We start from the raw sequence: 25,270 nt of genomic DNA on the forward strand, positions 1-25,270 counted from the left end.
TCATGCCACAGTTGGGCAAGTGTTTCATAATTGTGCTTCTTGATAAATCTTACTCACACAATGAAGTATGAATGTTCTCACATCTACATTATTTTCCAGTATTTCCCAAAAACTAATGTTGGTTGACTAGGTGGAAGGAGGTGAATTTTTGAATTTTGATAATGGTATTTAATAATAGCTGACTCCTTTGTATTGCTATGTATTTAACTTATGCATTTAGAAGTATTATTTTCATACTGGGTCAACAGGCTTCATCAGACTATCAAATGTATTCCTGATCCAATTGAAAATATCTTGAGAGAGAATAAAAGTGTATATACGAAGCACTAGAACAGTACTTGGCCTACATCAAATAGTCAACCAACAGTTTATTGCTATTGTTCTTGAAATGTTCAGAGAGCAGAAAGCGAATTAAGTCCTATTCATTTTTGCATTCAAACTGTCTAGTACAGTGCTTTGCACTTCGACGCTCCATGAATGCTGAGTGAATGACCAAACGAATCAACGAAGTGGTTTGCAGGTTGGCTCCTCCACTGCGGCTGCAAGGAACAGCTGTGAAGTCTTGGGCGGCTATTACGCCTACAGGTTCTCCGGATTATGTTAGGGGGCTTCAGAGGGCTGGGTATGTGAGCTACTGCTATGTCCCTAAAATATACCAATGAGAACGGAGGTTGCGGTTGGCTAGTATGGCCACATCCTTACTAAATCCTCAAAGCTCTTCTGCACCATCCAATGAGACATGTCTGCCTGTGGTTTCAGGTAGTGGTGGATGCACAGGCCCTCGCATATTCCTAGGACCTAGTATTGGCTTCAGTAACACGGTAGCCTTGGGTTCACGTCAGCCAGCAAGAGAACCAAGCGCCCCTGTAGCGCGGGTCTCGGGAACACACGCGCGGAGAGGGCGGTGCGCGGAGTCCCGCTCCCTCGCCACGCCCACTTCCTGCCCCATCCCGGGCCTTTCCAGGTCCCCTCTCCCCGTGAACCGGATGCTCTGTCAGTTTCCTCCTCCTCGCCCGCGACCGCCGCACGGGTGCCTGGCGAAGCCGCAGCCACCCACGAGGGCACAGGCAGGGCGCTCCGGCCGGCTGGTCTGGCAGGTGTAGGGCGCCGGTAGGAGCTGGGCGCGCACGGTTACCGAGCGTGGAGGAGACACTGCCCTGCGGCGATGGGTGCCAGGGGCGCTCCTTCACGCCGGAGGCAGGCGGGGCGGCGGCTGCGGTACCTGCCCACCGGGAGCTTTCCCTTTCTTCTCCTCCTGCTGCTCCTGTGCATTCAGCTCGGGGGAGGACAGAAGAAAAAGGAGGTAGAATGAATCCCCTTGGCCTTTCCCTGCGGGCTGGGGCGTGCTGCGGCGGGCCGCGTTGCTAGGCAGCCTGCCGCCCGGTGTGGGCGTGGGCGTTGACGGCCTCGGGGCGGGAGCCGAGTGGGCGGGGATTTGGGCCCCACGATCTTGGAGGTGATGTTAGCCTTATGCTTTCCCAGAAAACCAACGAAGCTTGCGTTGGCTACACGCTTCAGCATCTCATACCTTTCACACCTCAGGCGCTTTTGAGTCTAAGTTGGAGCGGAACCTTGGGCCCTTGATTCACTTTAGGGTGCTGGATGTGAAAATATCCTCTAGAAATAGCACCCCTACAGAACTGTTTGTGCCTTACGCTTATGCTCCCGTCATTACCCCTCTCAAGAGGCAACAGAGCATATTGAGAATGTGTGTTATTCTGTATTCTTAATTATACATTTTATAGCTGTATGTTTATTTTTTTCATGTCGAACTCAATGTGTGATTGTGAGAGTAACCTCACATTAAGTTATGCAGATTTATTTGTAAAGGGCCAATCACTTGATTTCAGTCTGTCCTCAATTAAATTTCATGAAGCCCAGGGCTGAAGTAACTGATTCTATTGAAGTAGCTGGAGAGTTATTTGTGAATTTCAGTAATCCGTCCTTATCTTGGGTAGTCAGTCATTCGATCTAGCAGGATCAGAAAAATATTTATTTTGGAAACGTCAGATTTCTAATTCTACATAATTGTAGTAAGAATGTTTTCTTAGAAAGTCAAGATGGTTTTTCCTGGTGAAGATTTTACACATGACTCAAAATCTAATTCGGCGTTAAAATATTGCCATGACCTTCTTGCTATCTGGGTAGAGTGAAAAAGCAGCCTCACATAGATGATGATGCCGATTCTCTTTCTCTTGACTTGTCTGAAACAACTCAACTCAATATTACCTTCTTCCCTTTACCTTTTTTATTTTAACATGAAAGTGGGCCACACAAAATTCCTGATGGAGTTCGGGTAAGAGGTTTAGAAAAGAATCATTGTTAAATTAAAACTATATTTACAAATACAAATTAAAGACCTGTATTCTAGCATTTGGTATTTATATACGATGTTTCAAGAGTTTTAGATTTCATAGTTTTTCTTAAGAAAGGGAGGCGATTAACAAGTAGTTTTTTGTGTGGATTGTCAGCAGACAGCAATAAACAAAATGATGAGGGGCCCCATGGAAATTGTTTTATCTCCTCGAAAGATCACTCTCATCGCAGCAGCTTTCAGTTGAAAGAAAAAACTAAAAAGTCTAAAAAGTGTGTATCTGTAAAGCATCTTAGCATCTCCAGTTGTGACTACTTTTGTGAAAACGTTTGTTAATCTAGTATAATTATAAATTACGATAATGTTTCCATTAAAATGTTTTTAATGAAAAATTAAGGATAAAATTGTCGAGCACTAAAAAAGATCGTCTTCCAAAACTGCTTTTCTTTCTTTTAAACAGGAGCGCCTAATACAGGCATACCTCATTTCATTGCACTTCAGAGATGTTGCATTTTTTATGAATTGAAGGCAAGCCCCTCCACCAGCAAAAAGTTTAGGACTCGCTTTATTGAGGTGGCCTGGAGCCTAACCATCAATATCTCTGAGGTATGTCTGTATTATATGGTGGTATTGCAGAATACACCAATTTTCTTTAAGGAAGAAAGAAGAGCAAAATGACAACTTAAATAGTTGATGTTTTACTAGTTTACTCAATGAACATGCATATCTTTGAAATCTTGTTCAGTTCTCTCTCTAGTACTCAACTCAGTTCAAAAACTGTGATCTCTTCATAGTGGACAAAGAAAATATTCTTCATTGGAAATGGGAAGAGGTTGCTCACCAATGTGGTACCTTTCTAGGGGTGGTCCAGGACTGTTTTGACCCTATGTGGCTTCTTTCTTTGCTGACTCTGGAAACGCATGCCCGGTATAGGATTTAAAGCCACTGAGCCAAAAGGCATAGCAGTTGGAACTTAATTTACTACAATATGTATTTCTGACTTAAGTACCAGGTAGTTTTGGTATGAATGATGTATTCCTTCATTCTGGGGAAGACAAATCGAAGTCTAAAGTTGAGCCTGGAATCAAGACTGGATCTTAGTTGCCTGTAAGGAAATAATCGTTGTAACGAGTATAGTTACCACTATCGGTTGTTGAGTCAGACAAATGGTTCAATTGCAACATACCCCCTAATTGTACGACTTCAGACAAACCACTTGCCTTCCTTGAATTTTAGTTTGTTTTAAAATACAGGTATAATACCTACATCTCAGGGTTGTTGCTGGAATTAAATAAGAGTGTGTATGTAAAATGCTGAGTGCAAATGTCTAGAACATGATGATTTAGTAATTGGATTTGTTATATGTTCCTCATTTAATGAAAGCATTATACAAGCTGATGAGATCCTAAAATTTGATAATTTTTAAACTGATTTTTTTGCTAAATAAACTGACTTTTTGATCATTGTAAATTATATAGTTGGAATAAATTATTACTTATTTTATGATGAAACACTGAGAATCCCAAGCTTTCATTGTTTGAGAACTTCTCAGTAGGAGATTTTGCATCATGGAAGAATTGGTGGTATTTATGGATTTTTGTATGTATGTATGTATGTTCTGTTTCTTAATGAAGATATTTTCATTCATTGAAAAATAATTAGTTATATTCTCTGAAAACATAGTCAAGGGAAATAGTTAAGTGAATAGGCAAAGAAAATTAACTAGAGATTTTTTATAGTCGCTTTCCTAATTACATTGAATACAGTAATTAAAAACTAATCCTCACTCATGTTGTCAACATGATTTTGTGGGAGACTAGCCTCCTAGTACAATAGTATATCATTTCTCTTCTAGTACATTATGGGGTTTTCTTTATTTTGATAGTGTCTCTATTTCTTACATCTTTAACACATCACCTCATCATCTCCATTGAGAGTTGTTTTAATCTGTAATGGCCACTTCTGATAATAGAGGAAGAGCTCAAATTCTGTGATTGTTTCCAGGAGACTTAACTGACTTTGCCATCATCAAAAGCAGCTATTATGGTATAATAATTTTTCCATTCTTCAAGAAATGATTAGCTACATGGATTAAGAAAGTATGAAAGTAAGTTTCTGTTCCATGTCCCCCCCGACCCCCCCATAAACCATGCCTCCTACAGTTCCTGATATTAACTAGATCATTTCCATCTATTTGTCAAAACCAAAAATTTGGGCACCATTCACTTAGTCTTAAGCCTTTATTCAGTTGTGACTTTTTTTCACTGCTCATTCCCCCACTCCAGTGAAAGATATTCCCCTAGAGTTCTCTGACCAATGCCGCTTTGAGGGGTACTGTTTAAATATGGCTGAACTGCCTGTAGGATGTAATATCCAAAGTTCTTTGCATGCGATTTAGTGCTTCTCCTGAGTGAGCCTTGGTGTAACTCTTCCAGTTTTATGTGTCACCTCTGGTACTTGCTTCCCTCAGTGTCAGCTTATGCAGTGTTCCCCATCCTCCCATTTTTGAATGGGGGACTCCTCCTCTGCCCTCACATAGCTGGATTTCTGAGCTTATTTGTTTACAGCAATTACGTGAATTTGTGTCTATTGTCAGAAGATCTGAGACCTTGGTGGTGGGTGGCTGAAGTGGCGTTGAGGTTTCCTATTGGAAGTGACGGAGATACGGAAGTACAAGGGTAGGGTGTGAGATCATCTGGGTGGACTTTACTCAATACTCAGAATAATGGGAGGGTGAAGGTTAGTGACCAAGAGTTCATTAGATGACAGTGTCTGAACATGGTAGATAATGTTATATTTTTAAAGTATGACTCAAAGAAGCAGGATACAGAACTCGGGGTGCTAACTTTACTCTCGTCGCTGAGTGAGAGTAAAGAATGAATGGTTTCCATTCTAGTAGCTCTAGGGTCTGACAAAGTAGTTACGGGAACAAAACGCATCACAGATATGCAAGATGTAAGGACCCAAAGCTGGGATTTTGAAAATTTTACAGAAGCCTTTTCCTTTGATTTGGTGACGGTATTGTAGGTCTTAAAATAAGAAATTATTAGGCAGTTAACAGTAACCTTCATTTTTTCTTATATCTTACTTTCAAGGTTTCAAACCAATTTTCTGACGTTATGACATTTTTATGAATCAGATAAACTTTTTCGTTTTTGCAGTATTTCCTAGATGTATGGAATATTGCTTCTGTTTAAATTGATCTTGTAGAAATATGGTAACATTTGATATTTTACAAATTGCATTCTTTTGTTTTAACAGTGCCAATATTAGCTAAATTTCATATGGACTGTTTCAGCTGTGGATAATTTTATGACATATACGCCAATGTGAATTTATAATACTTTATGGCTCTGTGATTTAAAGTATACCAATACTGTATGATTTGTGAATATAAATGGTCAAAGCCATTAACAAATAGAAGTAATAAATCAATTTTTCAGGAAGCTTTCATCCCGAAGAAGGAACTGGAAAAACAGCAGCAGTGCCAACTAGGCAGGAATCTGTCTTCAGGGATTTTTGGAGATAAAAACTCTTCCCAGCATTACAGAATTACTGCCTGAGGTTAAATACTGCAGGGATTTACTCACCGCTGTTGTCTCTGGGATTCCTTCTGAGATACTGTCATTTGCAGATTGTATATAAAATGCCCTGGCCTAAAATAACCTTATCCCTTAGAGAGTATGGTATAGCTAGTATTAGAACTGCTTCACAAATTGTCTTTCCATCACTCTTATTAAGAAATGGGATATAAATGCAAAGATGGTTTGTATGTTAGCTTTAGTTTTTCTTTGTCCCTTTTCTCTTTTTAATAACTACCCAACTGGCACTGCCTTTTTCTTCATTGAATTTATTCGGGTGCATGGGTTCTATGTTAGTTTTCTATCAATGCATGACAAATTACTGCCGATTTAGTGGCTTAACACCCATTTTTCATCTCATAGTTTCTCTAGGGTGGAAGCATGGCATAGCTGGGTTTCCTGTTCAGGATCTCACAGGGCTGAAAGGAGGGTGTGGCTGGGCTGCGTTCTCATTCGGATCTCTAGGCCCTCTTTGCAGCTCCTTCAGATTGCTGGCAGAATTTAGTTTCAGGCAGTCTTAGGACCACGTGTCTTATTTTCCTGCTGGCTCTGTTCTCTGGGCCCTTTGAGCCGCCCGCCCGTAGGTCCCAGCCCTGTGGGTCCCTCCGTGGCAGTTTCAAACAGGGTTGTTACATACTTGCTTTCTTCCAGGCCAGCAGGATCATCTCTCTGACACTGGCTTCAAAAATGCTGATTAGGTTTGGCCCACCCTGTATAATCTCCCTTTTGAGTAACTCAGCGTTCACTGGTTAGGGACTTGACATCTGCAGGTCTTTGGCACCTGCTGATCTTTGGCACAGAAGGTAACGTAATTGCGGGAATGCCGTTCCATCTCTTTTACAGACTTGTCTGTGCTCCTGGCGAGAGGCTTGTCCAAGGGTGTTGGTCACTGGGGATTATGTCAGAATTCTGCCTACTCAAGTGGGTCAGTTTACACTTTGGGAATTTTTATATACATTGAAATAATGGCTTATAAAATCAACATAAACAGGTATGATAATCAGCGTATAAAGCTTTTCATTCTGAAATTGCATAATCCTGAGCAAAGTTACAAAAATAAGTAGTTAGAATTGATATGAATTATTTTAGGTAGTTCTTGCATCTTGTTGCCTGAGAATACCAGTTAAACTGATAAAGAAGTTTGGAAGAATAATAGATGTTTCCATTTCATAGAGGAAACTAACAATTAAAACGTAAGAAGGAATTAAAAAGTTTATAGAAATGCTCCCCACCCCCTGCCCATTGTAGGAAACCGCTGTTCTTCTATCAGATACTTGTGGTTTCAAAGTAGGAAAATTAATTATTTTGAGTATTAAGTTCAGGTGTTTTTTCATTTTTTACGGGTCTTTGTAAACCTCATAGCAATGGAACCTGCATTTCCAAATTATGCTTATTAATACTATGGAGAATATTAAGAAGATAACCCAAGTTGAGACAGCCTTATTGTTTTTAGCATTTCTCAGCGAAAGTTTTTTTAAAAAAGTGATTCTTATCTCATTTGAAATATTCATAGTAGCACCTTACCTTCATTCAGCTTCCAACTGGTATTATAAAAAGTAAATTACGGAATTATTGTCTACATTCTCATTACTAAGTCTGAATTGTGTAAGAGTTAAAGATAATGCCTTAATAAAATTGACACTTTACATGGCATTATCCTAGAGTGGTTTGAAAGATACATCTTTTTAAAAGCCACTTTTGCTTGTGCATGCACCGTGATGAACATATTTGTCAATAGCTTTTAGAGAGCTACTTCTATTGCTTTCCTGCCGTGGCTTTAATATTTTTACCAGATTTTATTTTTTTCTAAAGTCTTAGATGGTGTACCAGAGTTGTTTACCACATCAGTTGTTCTAAATACACACCAGCTAGACCGCATTTCTACTGTCCTCTACACTTATGTAGGTGCATGCGACAAAGTTCTGGGCAATGGAATGTGACTGGAAGTGACATGAGTCATCTTTAGCCTGGCCCATAAAGATTTGCCCTACGCTTGTGGTGACTGTCTGCTACCCCCTGCCCAGGGGGCTCCTCTGCACTGGTTACATCACAGGCTTCCCTGTGAGGGTCTGCGCTCATGTGCCGCCAAGGTTCGGGGGGAGAAAAGGAGAAAGCTGCTGTCCTCAGAAGCAGCGGAGGTAGATTCAGGAGACCCCGCTGTATTAGTTTTCTGTTGCTGTTTTCACAGACTTACTGGCTTAAAATGACACATTTATTATGTTGCAGTTCTGGAGACCAAAAGCCCAACGTCAGCCTCATTGGGCTCAAGTCAGGGTGTCTGCAAGGCTGCTTCCTTGTGGGAGCTCTGAGGAGAGATCCCATTTCCTTGTCTTTTTCGGCTTCCGATTCCTTGCTTGGTCCTCCCGTCTCCTATTTACTGATCCTCTTGCCTCCCTCTTACAAAATCCTGATGGTTATTTGGGCCCAGTTGGCTAATGCAGGGTAATCTCCTCATTTCAAGGTCCTTTATTCAGTCACATCTATAGTTTTAGCATGTGAGGTAGTATGCTCCAAGTTTCTGGAGATTGGGATTTGAACATGTTGCGGGCGGGGCATTGTTTAGGCTGCCACCACTGCACAATTGATGTAGCCCGAGACCTGGTGGACACTTCACTTCACGAGAGCTCCTGAGGAACTCCACTTCGGTGCCGCACACTGAGGTTGCGGGTGGCTGCCCCGCTTACCGTGGCTGTTCCTGAGCCCCTGCATGATGCTGTCCGCTGCTCCCAATTTCCTCTTTTCAGTACCTTCCTATTTGGAAGGTGGAACACATTCTGTTTCCCTGACTGAACCCTGAATGATGAAAGCGCTTTTTGTATAACTGGTGCTGTAAAGAGTGACCGGAAAGCTGTGTGTGGCCGATGGCAGAGCCCAGGTGTGGAGGAGAGTCTCTCCTGTCCTGAATTCTTCCCTGGACTGTTGTATGGCTAGAGGTCACTGAAGCTGGGGGCTCTGTTTGATGCTACAGTACTGGAGCCTGGTTTATTCTTAATAATAGAGATGTTAAACTAAATACTAAAACAGAGCCCGTCCGCTTTTGTGTACTTAAACACGCCTGATTTAGAGCAATGCGTTTTCCTTGTATTTATAGTTAGGAATATATTGTACAAGGAAAACAAGCTCCTAACATTTTGCCCATCATTTATTAAAAACTCACTATCTCAGTCTCTGAATTAACTCACTGGTTTGCATTCTCGGTTGCTTCTCTGGACTGTGTTACCAGATGATGGTACTGTTTGCAGATGCAGAACAGTGTGCTCTTGTAATACACTTTTTGCAAGGTCCAGATTACAGCATGGAGTTCAGTAGCTGTTCCTTAATTAGCATAGCCTTCTCTCATATCGGATGCAGAGGCTTGATTACCCACCTGTCTCTCTTCATCAGATGTAAAGTGTATTGGGAGCTCAGACGCAACTCTCAGTGGCTGGTGTCTTGAGGGACATGGCTTTAAAACCACAGCATCACCTCATTTATTTTTCATAGACTTATTTTGAACAAGTGCTGTTGTTACCATGCCAAGATGAGAGAACCTAACTAGGTTCACAGATTTTTGTGCCAGGTGACACCGTTGGTGAGGGAAAGAGCTGTATCTCAGACTTCTGACTCTTCAGTTTTCTCTTTCCATCAAGTGTTCTCAGCATGTGAGCTTGTTTACCTCGCCTCCCAGAAGGTACCTATTCCTGAAAGATGTAGCATGTACCATACTTTGTTTTCACTTAGATTGTGTTCTCTTTTGATCTTCACGGAGTAATGGCTACCAGCAGGGGCTTCCATTGAATCTGTTCTTGGCCAAGACGATGGTGCAGTCAGTTGGAAATCCATAACAAAAGCTCTAGTCACACCTTTTTAAATTCTGGATTCTGTCCTCTTGGTTAAGCCACTCCATCTTCCTGGGTCACAATACTTTTGTCAGTTAAAGAAACTGGAGTGGAGCTAGTTGAAAGACGGCTTTGGACCGTCAACATCATATTTATTTTAATGAAAGAGTTGAAAGCAACTCATGGCAGTAGGGGAAGCTTTATTTTCGAAAGAACACTAATGTTAATATTTTTTCAATTAAAAATAATTCTCATTGTGTTTATACTTAGCCACCATTGATCACTCTCCTGGTGTTTCATAGCACAGTTTTATCCTATCATATACTAGCGTAATGTCCTTTATATTATTCATCTTCAAATCTGTAGAACTTAGTCCAGTGTCTTGCCTAGATTATGTGCTTACTTTAAATATTTGCTTAAGATTTAGAGTAGCAGCAAACATTTCTTAAATATACAAGGTCCTCTCGTAACTGAAATGAAATAGTACTTGGAAAGAGGCCAGTTTATAAATCTAGTTAAAATGATGAACAGTTCATTAAAGTGAAAAAAAGCTCTGAGGTTATCTATATAAAATTAAATCAAAACCATGAAAATTCATTCAGTTGGTCACATGCTGAGGTTTAACTTTTAATTGCAAGTAGTCATGATCTGTTAGAATGAATACCAAACGAATAAGTGCTGATTTTTTTGGTGTGATTTTTCTCAATAAAATTATATGCTAGCATGTTGGACATCTTCAGTTAATCCTTGACTTTTGTGGCATGATTCTGGAGATCATTTTTACAAAAATATTTTTAGGGTTACCAGTTTTCTCAGGGTCATCTTTCAGTTCTTTGAAATTTATGTCATTCTTTTTTGAAGTACCTAATGCCATTTTGTTTTTCTCTTTTCACAAGTTAATTGTAATAATTCTTACAGATTCTTATTGGCCATTGGTTTTCCATATAATTTGAGTAGTTCTCCTGGGACAGTTTTTAAAAATCAACTTGATGAAATCCTTCGCCATTTACAACATTGCAGTCAGATTACAAAACATAGTGTGACCGTGTGTGTTGGGATAGATGGTTGAGTCAGATAAGCATGGATGTTGGCTTAGGGACTACTTTTGCAAGTGGTTGGACATTAGCGAATATACCATAAATAGCTTTTTTGCCTCTCTACACGTTTGTATTTTTCATGTGCACATATTGAATACTTAGGCAAGGAGGACCTCCCGTGGTGTACACAGCACTGAAAACTGCTATGAAATTGCTGCGTTGAATGGCTTGGGTGTGTTTGGGTTGCTGGTAAGGAAGGTCATGTTACATATGGATGCAGCAGTGATTACTTGTGCCCTCAGTGGGCCTCCCCTCCTTCCCCTCTTTTTTGTTTTCCTCCTAACAGTCCCTCCTTTATGACCATGTAGGTAAGTATATTACCAGGCCGGGTTAGTCACACTCCACATCCCACTTGTCATATTTGTCATATTTGGCACAGGATTGGGCAAGTGACTTGAGTCGTTCCCCAGGGTTTTTTAAGTGGAACTAGCAGCAAGGTTACCTTGCTAACTGGCATGTGAAATTGGAAGGTTGCCTATCACTTTTGGCATGAAAAACTCTGATGTGCAGAAGCTAAGCAGATAAACAAAGAAGAGATTTTCATTGATTGAATAAATATTTGAGTACTGACTTTGTGTTAGCCTTTGTTCTAGGTGACACCAATGCAGAAAACAAAACATATAAAACCTGTTGTCCTCCTGGAGCATCTGCGGCTGGAGGGAGCACTGACAACACCGGGTTCTGGGATCCAGTTATCTCTGAAACCAGGTCCGCCCCACCCTGCCTCGTTGTGTGTTCTGACACAGTTCTCCTTCACCCAGGCTGACAGTTAGTCTTCTGTCATTTTTAATTAAAGGGGTTGTGATAAATATGAAAGCCATTTGTCATTTCTTTCAGCTTTGATTAAGAAGATAATTCAGGATTTAAAGTATATAAACAAATTCAAATTGGCGAAATACACACTTATCTTTATAGTACAGGTTCAGTATGAAGATGCTGGCTAAGCCAGTCCTATTCCTTAGGTAATTTTAGCTCCTTCCATTACCATATTGGGGTGATATTTTGATCCTGGAAGTTCTTCCTGTCCATTTTTTTTAAATCCCTTATCAGGCTTAGCTGAGAAATTCAGCATTTTCCTGTTAAGGGAGCCTAACTGGCATTCAGATCTTCAGAGCCTTAATCCACCTTTTGGTCTCTTTGTCAGTTTTTGTGCGCTCACTGGATAGCTCCCTCCCTCCCTCCCTCCCTCCATCCTCCACCTCCACCATGGAGATCTCTAGGGATTTACCCGTTGCATTTCTCCTCGTTGGTACCAAAAGGATACAGCTATGATAGCAGTATAAGCATAAGCACATGGAATGAGTATGGGTAACTGCATAGGAAGCTCATTCTCTTGCTAGCGTTCCACTTGTTTCCCTCTGTGCTTTGCTGTCTTCTTGCCTTCATTTCTTCCCCGGGGCAGCCAGAGTTCATCAGACGGTCTTTTTGGCTTGGGTCCTTTCTTAAAATTTTAGGCACTTCTCCTATTTTAGCAGGTAGGTCACGGTAGGCCTGGAAAATAGATGTGGTTTAATAAACCGTTCAGCTACCTCTTAACCCCATGAGAGTAACTTATATGTTGATCATTTTTTTTTCTGATAACTCTGCATCACAAAGCTTACTTTAGGGTTTTTAGTCACAGTTGTTTCCATAAGAGCTAGAGCTCATTTTGTAACTAGCGTTTGCTGTCTCATTTCTCTTGAGAATTGGGGGGAGGGTTATAGCGTGGTCCCAGTCAGTGTGGGCTCCTATATCAAAGTACCGGAGGCGGGGTGGCTTAAAAACCACTGAAACTGGTTTCTCACACTTCTGGAGGCGGGGAGTCCAGTCGGTGTCGCCATGGTCGGGTTCTGGCAAAGGTCCTCTGCGGGGCTGCAGATGGCTGACTTCTCATCTCATCCTCACCTGGCGCTTGAAGGGCAGGGGATCTCTGCGGGGTCCTTTTCACAGGGCCTTCAATCATTGGGTTCCCCCTGGTGACCGCTTCCCTCCCAGTGCCATCACCTTGGGAGCTAGGATTCCAACATGTGAGTGTTTGGGGGTGACACAAATATGCAGTCTCCTGCAACCACCTTAGAGAAGTAGGTCAATAAAACATTGTAAGCCAGACGTTACACTTTGTGTTCAAATGGTTTTCATGGAGGTGTAAATCACTCAGAAAACATTTACAGGGACCAGACAATTAGAACCTAACAAGCGTGTCTGGTGCCTTCCAGTTGTGAGGAACGGCTCCTGCCGTGGGACTAACTATCCTTTTAAGATTTTTTTGAAGGAGCAAAGGTGATCTGACTTTTGGGGTTTCTTTTTTTTTTCCTGCTGAGTACTTAGTTCTTATTTAATTTTTTAAATTTATTCTTTAGAAAAATTTTATATTGTAAGTTTAATCATCAAAAGCAATTAGCAATCTTTAAAATATACTAAATACATTAAATGTCATTTAAAATAGACATGTTATGGGGCATTCAATCAATTGAATAATTGTGTATATATTCATATTTTTGTATATACATATTTTTGTATATCTTCTGTATTAGGAAATAATAGGACTTTTTGTAAAGTTCACTTTTTTGTGTTTGATTCTCAATGCTTTGTTTTAGAAAGGACTGAGGCTCTCTTGTAAACTGGCCAGTGCGGTGGTATTGAAATACTAAGCTGTAATAATTTGATTTATTTTGAAACGATTACTTAAAATTGTCACTTTTCCCAGTGAAATGGAATCTCTTCATGGAAACTAATGGAAGTATTAAGAAATTAAATATATAATGTATGTGTGTACATATATTGTTTCATTAATTAGGAGGATAGTATGTATTTTATTTCAAAATTCCTTTGAGATATACTTCTTTTACAAATATATCATTTATATTTTTGGTAGAAATGATACATGTTTTGGACTTTTAAAAGACACTGTAATATCTTCGGATAATGTGAATTTTAAATCTAGGAGAGGGTTATAAAAATGAATCAGAAATTTATGATTTATATATTAAAATATGTACTAATTGCAAATGAATACAATGGCAACTGAGTAAGAGTACCAATTTCAGATTCTGAGACTGATCTTAGTATTCTTGTTGAAATTTAAAACTATGAATATACTCTGGATTTATTTGAAGCTTCTTAGCACAAAAATTGTCTTTTTAATTTTCCTAAATAAAAGTTTGCATTAAAGCAACAAATCAGAGTTTTTGAATGATGTGTTCAGAACTCTTGCTTGCTTAATTGTGAGAGACTAAATTATAAGTTCATTAGTCAATGGACCGACTTCCTTTTTCTAGGTAATTAGGAAATTCATTGCTTTTTATATTAGGTTGTGAAAAGGGAGCTAAATCAGATTTGTTTTCCTTGAAGACTGAGATTTAAATCAGTTTTTATAAATTCTTTTTGTTGTTTTCCAACACTTTATTACTCGTGCACCCAAATAGGTTGAGGATACCTTCATGCTATAAGGAAGGGCATTTGACCACTTTGAATATCTACAATTTTACATTGTTTCCAAAAATTCTTACTAACATCTTCAAATTGGCAAATAATGAAAGTTTAAAGAGATTAAACATTAAAGATGCTATACAAAACTTGTAAAGATACATATAGCTAGGTGACCCAGTAATTAATTGATCATCAGAATTGGAAAATATTTGGGGAAAAAAAGGGGATGCTGATAATAATTACCGCATGGCAATAGGAACAAACTAGGACTGTTCCAAGCATATCTAATGCAACCAGCATGATCATGTTATTTCTTAAGGACAATGTAAGTGGTATATTTTGGTTTAGCTATTTTTAAAAAGCAAATTTACCATCTTACACTGTGGATCCTAGAGTTAATAATCAACATAATATTTGATATTAGCCATCTCAGGACAGTTTACAACTGCTTAGCTATTTTTAAGGTAGAAGGGATGTTTTGAACTTTCTAATTTTCATTTAGTTATATCCTATAGCATGTCTCTATATTCTGTTTGATGAACTATTGTCATTCCCCTTTTCTTTAATTCTTCGAACCTGGTGTTTCCAGTTCTTTGGACAAATTTATAATAGCTACGTTGACATCTGTAGGTCCAATAGCTGGACCCATACACAGGTAGTTTTTCTCACCTGCTTTTTTATTTTCTGCAGGAAAAGATTATACTTTTCTGTGTCTCTTCACGTCCTTTTGTTGTTTTCATACTTTTTTTATTGTTGAACACCAGACGTTTGATAGTTTAGCCATCCCCATTCTCCAGATCATCACTGTTCTTTTACATTTTTTTCTAACATTTGTTCAGTGTCTCGCCTGGATTAATTCTCTGGAGTCTATTTTTCCTGCAGTGACCACCCTCTGATTATAATGCTTAGTTTTGTTTCCTCCTTGCTTTTATTTGTAAGCCTGGCTTCCTAGGAATGCGCTTTTGGTCAGAGGTGGTGGTTAAGAGCGCTGACCCACTAGGTCTTCCACCCCTGCCAACCATCTGTGTGTGGCTGGAGCGATGTCTTCAAAGTTCAGAGGGAGTTTTCCCGTCTGCCCCGCACTGGGCCCGGGGGTAGCCGCTGGCAAGCGATGCCTCTGGGTGCTCCTGAGCCCTGTGGTGTTGCAGACCACCAGGCGGTGCGGTGTGACCTTTGCAGGGCTCTTTGGCTGTCTTTTTCCCTGGATCCCTCCGTTAAATTCAGGACTAGAGCTTTGTTTTTCTGGCTGCTTCTAGTGCCTTATTTTTTAAAATCCAGTTGCTTGCCAATATAACTTCTTACAAAACGCCTCAGGCAGTGCTGCGGAGTCGCTGGTTCTTCTGTCTTGCTTCTCTTCCTGACACAGCCTTTGGTGAACTGCCCTGGAGCTGGGCCTCGGGGAGGGGGTGGCCTGTTCTCGAGGCCTAGGAGTTAGAGGGAATGGGAACCCCCAGTCTTCCCGGCTTGCCCTTCAGAGTGTGGAGCCCCTGCCTTTGGCACTGTGAGCAGGGGCTGGGCCAGGAAGGGGCCTTGTCCTCTTTCGTCTCAGACTCATCCGCCCAGAATGGGACTTCTGCAGCCCAGCATTTCTGGTGTAAATGCCGCATGTTCCTGCTGTTCTTACCAAGATCTAGTGAATTTTCTCACATAAATGCTTCTCAGTTTGTTTGTTTTTTGTATGCCCTTAGGTTCCAAAGAGTAGAAAGTATTGCTTTTGGTCATTTTTACCAGTTTCATTCTATTTTGCTGAGGAAGAGAGCCTGCCAAACTCCTCTCACAGCCATCGTGTAAATCCGGACTCTGGAAGCCGCTGTAGAGATCATGGCATTACGCATCTGACCGGTGATGAAATTAATATATGGGAGGCGAAGTGACCTAAAAATACCATGAACTACTTGGGGAAGAATCTGAGCTTTTTTAAATTTTTTTTCTTCCTAATTTTAGGTCTTTTCCATTCTCCAATTCCAGTGGCTTCCAAACTATTGACAATATTATTAACATAGTGTAAAAATTCAATTTTAAGGTGATGTGGCATGTTCTGAAACCAGATTAGCTGGGATGTGGTTGGCGTGCCTGTGAAATCTCTCTCTCCACTGAGTATCAGGGTTGATCTGAGGGAGTCTAGTTTGATGTGCCCTCCTCTCTACTTTTCCCATGTGTACCTGTAGCTGCTGTGTGAATTTTCTATGCTCTGTTCAGGCTTTCTGCTGCTGCTTCATTCAGTTTTGGAAGATTATATTTTTCTAGGAATTTGTCCATTTCACCCAGGTTTTCAAATTTCTTGTCAGATATTTGTTCATAGTAGTTTCTTAAAATCCTTTGTATTTCTGTGGTATCAGTTGTAATTTCTCTTCCATTTCTGATATTATTCGTGTCCTGTCCCTTTTTTTCTTGATGAGTCTGCTTTTAAAGGTTTGTCGATTTTGTTTTATCTTTTCAAAGAACCAGCTCCTCGATTTATTGATCCTTTGAATTGTTCTTTTAGTCTCTGTGTCATTCATTTCTGCTCTGATTGTGGTTATTTCCTTCCTTCTACTCGCTCTGGGCTTTGTTTGTTGCTGTTTCTCCAGTTCGTGTAGAAGTAAGGTTAGGCTGGTTATTTGAAATGTTTCTAGCTTTTTTAGGTAGGCCTGTATTGCTATCAGCTTCCCTCTTAGGACTGTCTTTGCTCTGTCCCATAGGTTTTGGACTGTTCTGTGTTCATTTTCATTTGCTTCCAGAAACTTTTCAATTTTTTCTTCCATCTCATTATTGACCCATTCATTGTTTAATAGCATGCTATTCAGTCCTTACAAGTTTGAATGTTTTTGAGTTTTTTCCTTGAGATTGGTTTCTAGTTTCAAGCTCTTGTGGTCCAAGAAAATGCTTGTTATGATTTCAGTTTTCTTGAATTTGTTGAGGCTTGTTTTGTGTCCTATCATGTGGTCTATCTTTGAAAATGTTCCATGTGCATTTGAAAAGAATATGTATTTTGCTTCTTTGGGATGAAAGGTTTTATATATGTATGTATGTATATATGTATATATGTATGTATGTATCTGATTATATATATATCAGTATGTAACTGATATACTGATATATCAGTTAAGTCCATTTGATCTAATGCATCATTCAGTTCCACAATATCCTTGTTGATATTTTGTTTGGAAGATCTATTCATTATTGACAGTGGGGTGTTAAAATCCCCTACTAGTGTGTTGCTGTCTGTGTCTTTCTTGAAGTCCTCCAAGATTTTCTTTATATATTTGGGTGCTCCTATGTTGGGTGCATATAGGTTTAGAACGTTTATATCTTCTTTATGGATTCTTCTTTTGAGTATTATGAAGTGTCTTTCAGTGTCTCTTTTTATGGCTTTTGTTTTGAAATCCATTTTGTCTGCTATAAGTATTTCTACCCAAGCTCTTTTTTTTCCTGTCCATTTGCTTGGAATATTTTTTCTGTCCCTTTACTTTCAGTCTATGTAGGTCTTTTGTTCTGAGGTGGGTCTCTTGTAGGCAGCATATGTGTGGGCCATGTTTTCTTATTCATTCAGCTACCCTATGTATTTTGATCGGAACATTTAATCCATTTACATTTAAAATTATTATTGATAGGTACTTATTCATTTTCCTTCTTCATACCTGTGTTCCTCTCTCTCTTTTTTTCTTCATCTTCTTAAAGCAGTCCCTTTAGCTGACTCTGCAGGGCTGCTTTGGTGGAGGTGTGTTTCCTTAGCCTTCTTTTGTCTGGGAAACTCCTGGTCTCACCTTCCATTTTAGTTGAGAGCCTTGCTGGGCAGAGCAGTCTTGGTTGCAGGCCTTTGCTTCTCATGACTTGGATTGCTTTATAGCTCCTGCAGGGTGTTCCCAGGCAGAACACAACATGGGGCTGCACATCAGGGAAACCCCAGAGCCAGTGCACCCAGTGGACAGCCACACACCACGGCAGAGCACCACCACCCTGACCCCGCACAGCTGATACTCAATGGAAGGCAGACGTTGCTCTACCCAGCAAAAATACCATTTAGAATCAAAAGGCATATGAAGAGCTTCCCAGACAAGAAAAAACTAAACTGAGTTCATCATCATCAAATCATTATTATATGAAATGTTAAAGATATTTAAGAAAAAGATCAAAACTATGAACAGTAAAAAATAGAGTAGCCAGTAGCCTCACAGGCAGAGCCCATGGACATGAACAATGGTGTGGGGATAGCCTGAGGGAGTGCAGTATGCAGGGTGGAGGGGGCACAGGGGAAAAATGGGAGCAACTATAATAGTGTAATCAATAAGATATAATTAAAAAAATAGAATTACTTTCTGGAGTGCAGGCCTTCCATACTACAGGCGGCCCCAACTAGGTGAGCTAGGATCCCTTTAGTAGCCGTGTACCAGTTGGCATTGTTGTGAGAGGCTGCATTCAACTTCAGTGAATTTTTTTTGAAGACTCCACGCATTTGCCCATTTCATCATGGGTGATTTCTTTATATGCGTGGCCCAGTGACATGGACTAAGTGGGGGCGATTGCTGGGGGGAGTGGAGGGGGGCAAAGGGGGAAACATAGGACAACTGTAACGCTATAGTTGATAAAATATATTTAAAAGAAGAAAACAACTAATAACTAAATAAATAAATATAGAGGAAAGAGAGCATTTGAGTGGTGTGGAAAGCCATGGAATATGCTGCTATAGAAGGGGAGAAGAAAGCAAGAATGAGGCCAGGCATGAGAAAGCTAAGATCCAGTGCCTAGATCATAAAGCCCAATGTCCGGTTGGAGTCCAGAATCTCCTGGGCTTCCCTTGAGCTGCATGTGAACTTGGAACTCAAGGCCCAGCTACAGGAGCTGACTAATGGCACCAGTCCCATCATAGGAACTTCAGAATATGTTTTGTTTCAAGAAAAATGTCCCCAACACTAACACACACCCTGGGGCCAAGGCTGACTTATGACCTCAACTGGCTCTGCCCCCTCTGCCTGAGTCAGAATGCAACCGGGTCACAATGAAGCCCTGGCTCTAAAGGAGAGGCCGACCTGCCAGGTTCCTCATTCCCAGCTGGGAAAGGGTGGAGAGGAGAGAGTGAAGAGATGTGGAGATATCCTTCAGCGCTGACCATTCCTGGGAGCCAACCCAAGACAGTGGTGGAGAGAAGGCAACCAGGCCAGCAGGGCTGTGAGGGGCCAGAGCTCCTTGTAGTAGGAAAGGGCCTCCTGAGGACAGCCGCGAGTGTCAGCTGAGCAGGGATCTGGGTGCCCGGAGACCAGTGTGCTGGGGCTCCACCACCCAGACCAACACCGTTTAGACTGGCACCACGAGACCAACACTGTCTCGACCAGCACCACCAAGAACATCAGTGCCTCTGGGGACCAGTGTGCCATCCGTGACCCAGGTGCCTCTTGGGGGCCCAGCCCGCAGCGTGGTGCCACCCAAGGCCACCCCAGGCAGGACCGGGCTGCTCAGCGACCAACAGGAGCAGGCCTGCTGGAGTGTGCGGCAGGCTCCGCTTGTGCCCAGATCACTGACATCTGGAACATGGGCCAAAAGGGTCCGTCGGGTGAGTGACTGGCAGGCCCCTGACACCACCTCTTTGTGGCATGTCACCTCCAGTAACCTGGAAAAGGAAGACCCGAACTCCAAGCGCCATTTTGCAGAGGATACTCGTTTTCATACAACAGCACATCTGCCTGCAATAAATGCTCTGGAACCAGAGAAACCAACAAAGGCAACAGCAGGGCTGCAGAAAAGGCAGGGGAAGCAACAGAGCAAGGGAAAGGAGTAGGGACACGGGCGGTGGTTTTCAAGGATGATTTACCTGTCCTGTTTGAATCTAAAGCCAGTCGGGCAGACCCAGCCATCAAAACTGAAAATCTGCGGAACAACTACCGTAAGAGCCCGCGGAAGAGACAGCAACTAGTTCCCACACACGTGAGACCAATTCAGCTGGAGAACGAAATAATGGCATCTGAGATGAAGGAGATGTTGGATGCAATAAGGGCAGCATCTTTAAAAAAGAAGAGCTGTGCTACAAACATGGTAGAAAACAGGAGAAGACAGGAGGTGAGAAGGAGAGCCCTGGCCTTGGAGGTGGCAATACAGAGGGAGGGTTCTGAGGAATCCATAGGCGAGATATCAGAGAGCCAGAGACTCCTCATGGACTTGCTGACCAGCAGAAGCAGCTTAACGAATCTCTTACCAAATTGGAAGCCACAGCAGAGGAAGGAGCAAGAGCACCTGGAGTTTGTACTCCGAGGGAAGCCAGTGCTACAACCCCGTCCTCCAAAGACACCAAAACCCACTTCCCTGGGCACCAAATCAAAGATTAATACATAGTAGATTAATTGGACCCATAAAAACTGGAACCGGTGGACTCCCAGGCAAGATGGAAGCACAGGTAAACACTGCTCACCTCCTTGCACAACCACATCAGAATTAAAACTGAATGATAAAACAACCATCACTCAGAACCATCAGAAACCAAGTTGAACAGAAGTCTGACAACTACAGAATTAAAGAAACCACGGCCATCCAGACTGGCAGGAGGGGTGGAGGTGTGGAACAGGCAGGTCCCGTATCCACATATGGTGGATAAAAATTCAGAAGGGAAATCTCAGGAGTCAGGAGTCCCAGCCCCATAATCCAGGGTTCCAGTTCCAGGAAGATAAGTCCCCACAACTTCTGCCTGCAAAAACGAGCAGGCATTGAGTCGGTAGAAGAAATAGCTGGAGTCCCAAGCAGTTACCCTTAAAGAACCCATGAACGGGTTTATTCAGATTCGCTCCATCTGAGCTCCAGAACCGGGATAGCAGGTTGGAGGGCACCAGCGGTTCGCAGAGAGGAACCAAAATGCCTGGCATCAAGGTGGGAGGTTCCTGCCTCTGTTGCTGCTGCTGAGACCTGGGCTCTCCTTTTCATCTCCTGCCATCTTCTGCTGTCCATCGTGTCCAGAAGAAATGGGGGCAGGGTCCTCTGTTCCTTTTCGGAGCTCTCCTGCCGCAGAGCCACAAGACGAGTGCCGTAACTGAGACTCTATCAGCCTTGAATTATGTTTCTAGGTGTTAACAGGCATAGATTTTAAAAATAAAATTTTGATATAGAAGTTTCATTATGATATTGTAAGAGGGCGCTAGACATTAGGATTTGTTTCTGTTTGCTCTTATATCCAGATTGTAAAAATAAGCCTTTGAGTAGTGCTTGATGTTTATCGTAGCAGAGTGGCAACTCCATTGAGTTTATGATTGAGTTTCTCTGAAATAATTAGTCCATTTCTGGCCTCTTTATCACCAGAAAAGCTCAAAACTGTATTTTGCTAGACCCAGGAACATGGCTTATTATGGTTTCTTGTGTCTCTTTTCGCTAATGACTCACTAAATTAGATTTGAGATTTCTGGGATTGCTTTCTTCAGTTTCTTAATAAAGAAATACATAAATCCCTGGTTATTGAAGAACTTTTGATACATATTCTAGGTAATTTTTCTGAAATGATCTAAGGTGTTAATCGGTAAAGATAAATGTAGTGGTTAACTGCAAGTTGGAATGAAACATCCTCATTTTCTCAAATACCAACTGACCAAAAGTAAGGATTAAATTGAAGTGAAGTGAGTGCTGATTTCAAAAGAGGAGAATCAATCAGTAGGTGGGAAGATCAGTACGGGAACAGCACAGGGGCACACAGTCACCGATGGTCCTCCTGGCTGCATTCAGCCTTTCTTCTTGGATCACAGTACCTTGTCCCTGGCTACTGTTTTTGGATGTCTCTTTTACTGTCTCTTTCTAGGGGACAGTAACTGCTGTTCTGTTGTGTGTTAAGTAATACGGTAAAAATTTCAAACAATGTAGAAATTTATAGAGTAGAAATGAACATACCCCGTAATCTTCTCCTCTAGAAATAAACCATTATCAGTTTGCTGTCTATCCTTGAAGATGCTTAGCATGTATGTAAAATAAGTTGAGCAAATAGTCACACACATGTATTTTGAAATGTGAATTAGTACTTTAAACAGTATTCTGATCAGTAACCCTTTCAATTACTGAAAGGTACATTGTGACTATCCTCTTAGGTGAGTCTGTCTCATCCTGTTAATGGCTATAATAGAGTTCTATGCCATATTCTGATCGAACCAATATTCTTTTTATAAGCACATACAAAATTAACAGATCTTTGCAATTACAAACAGTGGTGCAGTGAATATCCTTTTGCATAATCACAGTGCTTTGACTGATCATTTTTTCAGGAAAAGTTGTTGGAAATGTCATTGCTATTCTAAAGGGTACACACATTAAAATTTTATATGTATTATTTGGGTGACTTTGAAAGATTATACCAGTGTATATCCATATTGTGTTCCTTAACATTTTAGAGTGGTATTTTTAATATAACATATTTGTGAGTTAAATGAAGCAAAACATGTTTATAATATTTTTACCAAATCAATATTAGCACTAAACATGGGACCTTATAAAACACACTACTTCCAAGTTTGAATGATAAATTTTTACCCTGGGCTGCTATGTCTGATCATAATAGCAAATGTTTTTAAAAGAGTAATTCTGCTGCAAGTGGATGGGGAAGGGGTCTGGACCAAGCACCATGTCAGCTGTGAGAGTGTTCTGCTAATTCTATTTCTACATTTCCAATAAAATGGAAGTTTACTAACAGCTTCTCCTTTTCTGAGTTCTTTATTTTCATTTATCTCTTGGTTGGAGTTCATTAATTTTTTTGCTTGCTTTGCTACCTTCCATTACTTTTGTACTTTTAATAAAACAGTATATTTCAATATGATATGTTCTTGATATTAAAGGGATAAATGGAATAATAGTGGGGCATCTCATTCTATCATGGAGGCTGGTGTGAAGTTAGGATTATCTTCTCTAATGTTACTCAACAGTTTCTACATAAAGCCCACGTAAGAAGTTTCTTTGGAGATTGGGGACTCAGAATCTTTGGGCCTTTGCTGGTAATACAAATTTGAGTTAATAGGAAGCTGTGATAGTTTTAATACCTTTTATACAGTACCTTTTATACACAATAACCAGAGCAAATCTTTTGCTCTACCCAAAATATTTGACCCCTGCCATTAAGAAGTAAATTGGTAGGTTGAATTTAGGTTGAGGAAAGGCTTTGAAAAACATTTTAAGTACATTTAAAGCTTTGCTCTTGGCTTTCTGTTGGAGTCCATTTAATTTTTCTTAGTTTTAATCATTAAACATCACAGAATTCACTGATCAGTTTATGTGACTTAAGAATAAACTTGCTAAGATAGTTCTCAATTTTGAAATTTATAAATAGTTGATGTTTTCGTCTTTATGTAAAAAGTTTTCTTTAGCTGTAACTCATAGTATGTTGCTATTAATAGCGAAGAGTCCTATACAAGCCTGCCTTCTAGGGCAGTGCAGACTATTCAGTGATACAATGCATTGTTGCAACAGGTGTCTGCTGTCCTCACTGATAAGGTAATGGCTATCTTGCCTGGGACTGTGCTCTCGAGGGAGTGAGGCCAGATGGCTGTGTGCAGCTGCAAGAAGATTTTCTTTTCTGCTCTTCACAGCTGCCGTGATTCTTGGTAACTGGTCCCTGTTTTAAAATGTGATATTTATTTATACACGAATAAATATCCAACAGAAAGATACAGAGTTCAAGAAAGATAGGGACAGCAATGAATGCAATGGAATAAGAACGGGGTGCTTATTTAGCCTCTTCTATGACTGTCCCTTTTGAAAATGACTTCATATTTTGATCCTTCAGCGATCAAAATTCTAATGATGCTGTTTCCTGACAGGGTATTATACTGAAGCAATTTTACAGTGATAAACAGTCACAAAGACAACCCATGTGATTTTTTAGAAAGACCCCAAAACAAAACAAAACACTGTCTTCAGTTTTTAGTAAAAAGTAAAACAATAACTCCCAATTCTAGAAAAAAAACACTCATTTTTGACTGATTAGATGGCTTCATGATTTATCTTTAGATATACTTTAGTGTAGTTATAGTTAACCTTCCATTCTGTCTTTTCACTTAAATGTTATGGTAGAATTTTTTCACTGGGTACCACATATGTGTGATTTTAGTCTCTGGTATTTCATTGTTTTAATATGCTCTATTTTTATTTTTATTGCTGTTAACTATATAACTATGCTTATATTTTTTGAAATTTTTAGGGTATATTTTAAAAGGCATGGTTAATAAATTAAGCAGTATAATCAGTTTAATGTATTTTGTATCAATATTTTTGTGTAGGGCCTTACATTTTGGGGATGAGATTTATATCTGGATATACCTGAATTTATATAATTTTATACATTGATTAATCTAGTTTTGTTATTACTACTAGTGTCAAATCCAGAGTTTTCAAAATATGGTATGTTTCTCTAATAAAATTAAGGTATAAGAGCATTTAACATTGGGATTCTTAAAATTTCTTACTGCCATGGGAGTATTAAGGTTCTTATGGAGCAAGAATTCTGGTATTTTTCAATGCAAATTTATATTAATGTGTTTATGTAAATGCACTGCTTTTTTATAAATTAAATCATAAATAGCTAAATTAGTACTACATTCTTGAATTATTAGTTTTAAATTTTGCCACAGTAATTCTTGAGTTCAATGATATATCCTATATATATAAAATACCAGTTATGCATACTGTAAATACACAAGTTTAGGAAACAGTTGCTTTCTTTATAATACGCTTTCCATTTTTGAACCAGTGAATGGTCTATGACAAACTGAAGTTAGATACTTTAAAAAAAGGGCCTGTCAGGAGCTAGCTGTGTTCAGGGTGCTTCGAGGGATACAAAATACCCAAAATGTGGATATTTCTTCAAGGAAATTTTCTGAGGCAAGTTCAGGTTGATAAAAGTCACTAATTACATGAGTGTTACTGGACACATTTTTACTGTTTCTCTGGCAATAGTTCACTTAACTGAATATTGTAGCACCATCGATTGAAGGTTTCTCCTTTCTAAAAAAAACCACAATTGAACATTTGAATAAGTTTTCTCAAATAACTTTGTCTACATTTTTCATTTAGATGTAAGTTGAATTAGGTACTACTTTCTTTGACACGTTGGGCTTAAAA

General features: G+C 40.1%; 1 protein-coding gene across 1 annotated transcript in view; it reads left to right on the forward strand.

Annotated features, from left to right (window-relative positions):
- Positions 1-1,070: 1,070 nt before the first annotated feature.
- Positions 1,071-25,270, forward strand: part of TUSC3 (tumor suppressor candidate 3) — a 123,240-nt gene continuing 99,040 nt past the window's right edge. The window contains exon 1 of the mRNA XM_054565802.1: positions 1,071-1,303. Coding sequence (XP_054421777.1) covers positions 1,166-1,303 — 138 coding nt within the window. The 5' untranslated portion in view covers positions 1,071-1,165. The remainder of the gene's footprint in view (positions 1,304-25,270) is intronic.

Source organism: Pteronotus mesoamericanus, unplaced genomic scaffold (assembly GCF_021234165.1).
Source record: "Pteronotus mesoamericanus isolate MK-2021 breed Mesoamerican mustached bat unplaced genomic scaffold, CSHL_Meso_final contig_169, whole genome shotgun sequence".
NCBI classification, from domain to species: domain Eukaryota; kingdom Metazoa; phylum Chordata; class Mammalia; order Chiroptera; family Mormoopidae; genus Pteronotus; species Pteronotus mesoamericanus.